Genomic DNA, 8,177 nt, shown 5'->3' with positions numbered 1-8,177 from the left:
CAAGTCAACATTTACGGGGAACTGTTTTGAATTCTTCTGCAAATTCACTTGAAATCCACCAGATGGCACAAGAAAATACAGTGTGAACAAAATTGGAGAGGTTGGTGGAGATAATAAACCAGGGTTGGTGAGACACAGGACTAACCAGAACAGAGGTTCGCTCCAGATTGAGTCTTGATGCATTCAAATTCCAGTCTAGCCATGGTCCTTGGGGGCATGATATTGTCACATGCCAGATAGGTGATGCTAGGGAATCCCCAAGCAGTGTTGTCGATTAGAAACATGGAATTCTCTATTTATCACAGCCTCTGCATGCATCGCTTATTAAACCTTCACTTCTTCAGTGTGGAATTTTTTTCTTTCTTTCTTTCCCTCCTTAATCCATCCTTAATGCCTTATGAAAAGAGGTATTTGTTTCTTGGTAAGCCATGTTTCTTTAATTAAAGGAGGAGGGTTGGGAGAGGTTTTCTGGAAAAGGAGAAACCTCTGGTTTCACAATATGCACTATTTATGAGGGTGCTTTGCTGTTGAAACCTATTAGAGGACAGCCCGGCCCGATTTGCCTCTTGCCCTCCCAGGAGACAATTACTGTCCTGCATAACAATTTGAAGCAAATATCGGATGTGGTCGAAATAACAGTTGTGACCCTCTCTCCCGCAACCGTTTCTGCTTAGATTTCTTAATTGTTTCCACCACTTCCTTTCCTCGGCTTGTGGCCTTCTGGGTTCTGCAGGATCGTAAGTTTTAATAAAAGCCTCCCATCCCCTCTGGAATTCACATGTGCCAGCAGACACTTCCGGGACCCTGGAGACACATGCGGCACCTTAGAGCAGTGCTTTCAGCCGCCACGTCCATCCAGCGCGTGTGCACCTGGACGTCTTCCCGATGCCACGCCGTCTTCTTGATTAGTAGGAAGAAGGCACAGCTGGACCAGGCCGCCCATTCCTGCTCGTCAGCGCAGCTTTCCCTCCTTCCACACCTGGAGTGCTGGTTTGTTCTTTGTCCCTGATGGACGGGTCTTTTCCAGTAGCTTTCTCCTCTCACCATCTTTCAGGTTTATCTCAGGTGTTGCCTTTGGGAGAATTTGTGGGGTAAAACTGGACATCAAAGAAAGGAACTGGACAGGATGATTTTTTAAGGTGCAGTTTTCAGCACTGAAGTACCCAGGTAGGGAGATGTCTGGGGGACACCTAGGGTTACCACACTGGGTAATTCACTATTTTTTTCCCACTAAAATGAGAGACCTGCCCTGCTATTCATGTTGCCTCTGACCTGCTGGGAAGAAGCTGGAATTGAAGGTTTGGGGCAGCCTGGACCAGGTGTTAGCCTGCAGGTCCAGGAATCACAGGAGTCTGATCTCAGCACTATGACCTCAGTTAGGAATATACTTATTACCTTGGGCCTTAGCGTCATCACCTCTGCAGTGACATCATCAGTCAAGCCCACCTCAAAGAACTTGTGAAGAAGAATAAAGTTAATGTATTTAAAAGGATCTCAAGGTTTTAAATGTTATACATATGTGGGATATCAAAATAGTGACTAAAACCACAGTGGAACTATCAATAGCTTATGTTTGAGAGATATGTTGGTAAAAAGTTATGGCTGTGATGGGAGCTATAAAATATTTAGATGGTGAATTTGGCTGCATGTGAGGCCAACAGAGCCTGAATAGCTTGACACAGTTAAGGCCATCTACTGGACAACAGGAAGTCACTGTTGTTCCCTCTGACCTGGGCTCAATGCATGGAAAGCTCCTTCTGCCAGAGGTAAAGAGCTGGCTGCCTTTTAGGCCACTGAGACCTTTTAGTTAAAATATGCAAAATGTTGATAGAGGCATTGCATCAGTGTTCCTTGCCAAAGAACGACAAACCAAAATCAAATGCTTTTATTTCCCTAATTGTGGCTTAAACAATTCTGAGCATCTGCCAGTTCTGTATCCTGATTCTTTGTTTTCCAGTGGGTTTACAAAGGTAGTTTTTAACAAGTCTGGAATTGCACACATAGTTCTCTCTAAAGCCCTTCTTCTACCAGAATCGGCATCTATGCAAACTATCTCCCTATATACTTCCATAGTCTGTGGCAGAATTTTGTTTTTTTTCAAAGAGCACCCCCACCTTTGGTGTTACAGTCATATGCTACCTTATATATTTAAGCAGTGGTCTGTAGAGTACAAAGAACTTTCATAGATAGTTTCCAGTAACCCACACAAAACACTCTGCAATATAGATGTTACCTCTCTTTTATAGATGCAGAAAGAGGCTCAAAGTGATTTGCTGATTTGTCTAAATTTGCAGGCTGTAAATTCAAGCCAAAATTAGGACTTAGCCCTATATTCCATTCCTCCTTTAGCAATACCATAGAATAAGTCCCAACAGTCTCGGAAACATAGGCACTTCATCATGCTGAATGGGAGAGATGACACATGGCATGTCATATAGCATTTAGTCCTGATGCATTTGCTGCTCTATACAAGCTTTTCCAAAATGTGTTGGAATGGGCAGCCCCTAAGACTCCGCCAAAAAAGTCTTCCCTGTCCAAATGTGTTTGAAAAATGCTGCATATTATATCCCCAGTTATCCCACTATGTGCACATTAGTGTTTTAAAGGCCTTGAGAAGTCTGTTTTACCTTGTTTGACCCCATATTTCTTAAGGCTATTATTTGGGCACAGACTTCTATATATAACATCCATTAAAATCCTGCAAAATTATTGTGTATGCATGGAATACACTTTTGGAGACGTATAAAAAGTATTTGAGGGAAGTTGAGAGAGTCAGAGAAGGTAATAAGATGAGATATAAACTAGTCAAGAAAAAGTATGAGAAAAAAAGGGATAGCCTGGTTGCAGGAGTCAAATAAGGAGTCTGTGGGCTTGGTGCTGCCTGCCTGTGTGCCCTGCCTCTCACAGCTGCTCATACAGGAAGTTACCCTGTACTTCTTGGCCTCAGTTTCCCCACCTCTGAACTGAAGGGGTTTGCCTGGGAAATCTCTAAATTGTTTCTTGCCACAATGATTAGTCATTTTTTCCCAAGAGATACTGAAACTAACTCCACAAACATTTTTATTTCTAACTTTTTACTTTGAGGTACCTTGAAACCTACAGAAAAGTTGTAAAAATGGTGCAGAAGGAATTTCCATATAATCTTTCACCAGACTCATCCATTTTTTACATTTTCTCCCATTTGCTTTATTGTTCTCTCTCATGTTTCTTTCTGAACCATCTGAGAATACGTTGGTGACATCCTGCCCCTTCACCCTTAAATACTCCAGGCTACATTCTCTTATGTATGTACAGTACAGTCATCAAAATCAAGTACTTAACATTGACACAGTACAATTATCTATTTCATAGTCAATAATCAAATTTCATCAATTCTCCCAATAATGTCTTTACACCTATTCTTTTGTCCCTGGACTCTGCTACTTTATTATAGTGGGTAAGGTTAAGTTTATGATGAAATCATTCATCCACCTAAAGTGAAATAAATGGGTTATCTCATTTCTCCTTTTCTTTTTTTCCAGAACTAGCTAAAGGGTGGAAGAGACAGAGAAGAGTGAAAACTGAAAGGCAAGGCGGAAAAAAAAAAAAAAGGCAAAAGTAGACAAATCATACCTAACCAAACAAAAGCTTTTGCACAGCAAAGGAAACCATCAACAAAACAAAAAAACAACCTACAGAAATGGGAGAAAACATTTGCAAATGATGCAACCGACAAGGGGTTAACATCCAAAATATGCAAACAGCTCATACAATTCAATATCAAAAAAAAAAAACCAAACAATTAAAACCCAATTTAAAAATGGGCAGAAAGTCTAATAGGCATTTTTTCAAAGAAGACATACAGATGGCCAACAGGCCAATGAAAAGATGCTCAACATCTCTAATTATTAGAGAAATGCAAATCAAAACCGTAATGAGGTATTATATTGCCTCACACTGTCAGAATGGCTATCATCAAAAAGTCTACAAATAATAAATGCTGGAGAGGGTGTGGAAAAAAGGGAACCCTCCTACACTGTTTGTAGGAATGTAAATTGGTGCAGCCACTATGGAAAACAGTATGGAAGTTTCTTAAAAAACTAAAAAAAGAGCTATCATATGATTCAGCAATCCCACTCCTGGATATATATCCAGAAAACATGAAAACTCTAATTCAAAAAGGTACATGCACTTCCATGTTCATAGCAGTACTATTTACAATAGGCAAGACATGGAAACAATCCAAATACCCATCAACAGATGATTGGCTTATGAAGATGTGACATTTGCACATGCGCGCACACACACACTCACACACATACACACAATGGACTATTACTCAGCCATAAAAAAGAATGAAATATTGCCATCTACAGCAACATAGATGGACCTAGAGAATATTACAGTGAGTGAAGTAAGTCAAATAGAGAAAGACAAATACTATATGATATCACTTATATGTGGAATCTAAAAAATAATACAAATGAATCTATACACAAAACAGAAAAAGACTTGTAGACATAGAAGACAAACTTATGGTTACCAAAGGTGAGAGGGAGGGGGAAGGGAAAATTAGGTATATGGGATAAACAGATACAAACTACTACACATAAAATAGATAAGCAACAATGATTTACTGTATAGCCTAGGGAATTATTTGATATCTTAAAATAACCTATTATGGGATATAGTCAGAAAAAAATGACTGAATCACTATGCTGTACACCTGAAACTAACACAATATTCTAAATTAATTATACTTCAATTTAAAAAAATGAAACTTTGGCTTTGGTGTGTCTGTTGACCTGTACAAGAACAAATGACTCCATGCTGATTCTGTCTTAAAAGACTGAAAGTCTTTGAGATTTACAGTGATTAAAAAAACCCATTTGGTTCATGGTGAAAATCAGCACTTTCTGAAAAAAAACTTATTCATTCCTTTATTCATTTTCCTTAACTAGAATGTAAATTCTTTTGAATTACATCTAGCAGTTTCAAGGCATGGTGAGAGACCTGGTTGGCTAGAGAAGGTTTATGCAAGAAAAGAGTGAGAGGTATGCTCAGAAAGGTAGGTTTGGTATATGCTTTGAATACTTAAATATTTTACTTAGGATTTTATTTTTCTCTAGAGAGAAAGATTACATCATAATCTTCTGACACTGTAGGATAGTTAAAAGAGCACAGACTTTCAAGTCCTAGGGATCAAACTACAGTTCAACTACCTATTAGCTGAATATGTCCTTTAACCCCTCTGGACCTGATTTATAAAATGCAGATGTTAATAAGGCAGACTCAGAGGTGGGATTCAATGAGCTGACATATACAGTGTTGGTCTTCTCTCTCCCCTCCTCTGCATCTTTCATATCCTCAATTCCTCTCCTATAATGAATGCTAAAAGTCTAATATCAACTCACAATGGTTTACTGGTCACTTGAGACCTGCAACTTGGGGAGAAGGAGTTATAGGAATAGGAATATCATGATGCTATAGAAAACCTCAATAATGGCAGTTTTGACACTTCAGCCTGGAGTTTTATTGGGATATATTTCTCTCTTATGTGTATTTGGTTGCCTCTCTTTATTCTTTGTTTCCAGATTTCTTCAGTCTAATTGGAAACCTTAAACACAACAATCTGAATTTCACAATAAAGGGTTTGACTGCAGGTGCTAAGGAAGCAGAGCCAAGAGTCTCTGGAGAGGAAGGCTGGGTCAGTTGCTAAGGGGAAGTTGGTTGGAAAACTTGTGTGTACGCGTGCAGTTTGGAAACCTCCCTTTGCTTGGAGAAAAATTTACTCTCCTCAGAGACTGACTGAGGAATTTTGGCTAAGTCAGGTGTCTGTGGGAGACCATTCTTATCTGGAGACAGAGCTGGGACTGGAGGCCAAAGGGAAGCACCATTTCAGGAATCATCAAATGTACTGTGCCTTTGACTTTGGAAAATTAATTCCAAAAGGCCTGAGTAGCCACCATTCTCATCCTTCTTTTATTTTATTAAGTTTTTAATTTTTTTGGCTGTGCTGTGAGGCTTGCAAGATCTTAGCTCCCTGACAAGGGATCGAACCCATGCCCCCTGCAATGGAAGTGAGGAGTCCTGACCACTGGACCACTAGGGAATTCCCCTCATCCTTCTTTTAAAAAAGCAGACTGTGGACACATAGTCAGCAATAGCCAACAAATGCCAAATACATCTAAGTCCATCATCTTTAGGCACGGGTTAGTTGACGAGAGAAGCCAACAGCCCTTGAACCATTCTTTTGGCTATAGTGGGTGGCAAAATAATAAGGGGACGAGAGTAGGAACAAGATGAAACAAAAATGATGAATGGGAACCATTTTCTTCTAAGGGGAGTTCAAGGGAAGCAGTGGTTCCCCCACACCACCCCCCTCCCCCCGACCAGTATAGACTTGCTTGACACAATGACTGGCATTTCCGTCCTCAGGTAGGAATACTCCAAGTAAGAAACTTGCTCATGCAACTGTGTTTTTATGGACTTGTGTGATATGTACAATGAATTGAGTTAATTCATTCTTTAACTTAACTGGCAAGATTTAATGGTTCACATTGAAAGCATGAATAACCATTTTGTTCCTTGAATGGCTCCAGTTTAATGCTCCTGATGTCAGTGTATTTTGCCCAGGGTAAAACTTGCGATATGAATTATTCACTGCTTGATGGAATGAATGGGGCCATGTTTGCCCACAGAATGTTAGCTGTGGTTATCTGACACGATGGGGCACAGCGGATGCCTACAAAGAACAATGAATAATTTAGAATGTGGTTCCAGGGCTCAGCCATTGCAGTTAAGATCTTTATAGAAAGCATAGCACCTTTTTTGTCTTGCACCACACATCACGATGGCCTTGGTGAGCCAAGAAACTCTTCGCCTTTAATTAAAAAAAAAAAAAAAAAAGAGCTATGTATGGTTCTTTGGTGAGCATTTTTGTCTTTGGTTAAATCTTGTTTAATGGAATGTGGAAGGCAGTGAGGGATAGAAATTCATTTAAGAAGAATTTAAAATAAAAAAGGGTAAAATAGATAGCTAGTGGGAAACTGCTACAGAGCACAGCTTGATGCTTTGTGAAGACCTAAAGGGGTGGGACAGAGAGGTTGGGAGGGAGGCTCAAGAAGGAGGGGATATGGGGATATATGTAAACATATAAATTCACTTTGTTGTTCAGTGGAAACTAACACAGTACTGTAAAGCAATTATACTCCAATAAAGATAAAAAATAAATAAAATAAAATAAATAAGTAAATTGGTAATTTTAGATATGGTGATTTCACCAGTGTGAAATCAAATTTTTTGGTGAAGGAGAAATAATGTATGACTGATAATAAGGAATCTTAACTTTGATTTTAGGGTGAAGGTGACCCAGAACCCTCCGCCTTAAGAGCATTTAGGGTGAGTTATCTCCCTGGCTAGAGTGCCTAACTTTTCACTGAAATGCCTTTGGTTTAATAAGAATGATTTATAATCTGGAAAGACAGTTAATGCAACTTAGTGGGAGCTGATAAATGAACCACTGAGTTTACTTATACATATAAGTGGGGCATTAATCTTGACTTTGGATTTCCCCATTGGGTTCTCTTTATTAACCATTTGTGACATTGTTAGTGACAGAAATGATTGGCAAGTTTTAATGGTTGGCAAAACTTTTCTAAATGTCTTTAAACTTTACAAACAAGATAAATAAGGTTTGAGATTGAAATACTGATTAAATTGGCTTCCATCCTTTCACTGTTTACAGCCTAATAGTAGGCAACTTGTTAAATTAGCACATGCATTCAAAAGCCACTCTGAAACAAAGCTAAAATCCCAGCTGGGCTTTGGGTCTCTCTGCAGCTGAGTTGGTAACTCAAGCAGGGTCTTGCTGGCATCTGTTTCCTAATTACAAATCCACTGGTGTGTGCACTCATGGTTCAAATATCTCTGGCCAAGTGGTATAGGACATAGCTGCAGGGTTCCATCCCTGTTGTGGATGAGCAGCTAATTCTCGGAGAAGGGAAATCAAGGTGGAAAGACACCTATCGTAGGATGAATAATGGCTCCACAAAGACATCTGCAACTAATTCTCAGAACCTGCCAATACTGTATGGTAAAAGGGACTTACAGTTCTGATTGGGTTAAGGATCTTGAGATTAGGAGATTATCTTGTATTTTCTGGATGGGCTCTAAATGTAATCACAAGGGTCCTTGTA

The 8,177-nt window shown here is 39.5% G+C and overlaps 1 protein-coding gene across 1 annotated transcript in view; it reads left to right on the top strand.

Moving 5' to 3' along the window:
* The first annotated feature begins 814 nt into the window (after positions 1-814).
* The window catches only part of LOC130854233 (talanin), a 183,355-nt gene continuing 175,992 nt past the window's right edge, over positions 815-8,177 (top strand). The window contains exon 1 of the mRNA XM_057736966.1: positions 815-990. Within this exon, the coding sequence (XP_057592949.1) occupies positions 815-990 (176 nt within the window). The remainder of the gene's footprint in view (positions 991-8,177) is intronic.

Source organism: Hippopotamus amphibius, chromosome 5, assembly GCF_030028045.1.
Source record: "Hippopotamus amphibius kiboko isolate mHipAmp2 chromosome 5, mHipAmp2.hap2, whole genome shotgun sequence".
Classification (NCBI taxonomy): domain Eukaryota; kingdom Metazoa; phylum Chordata; class Mammalia; order Artiodactyla; family Hippopotamidae; genus Hippopotamus; species Hippopotamus amphibius.
Note: the sequence above shows the minus strand (reverse complement) of the source record. Positions and strands in the feature narration are given on the sequence as shown.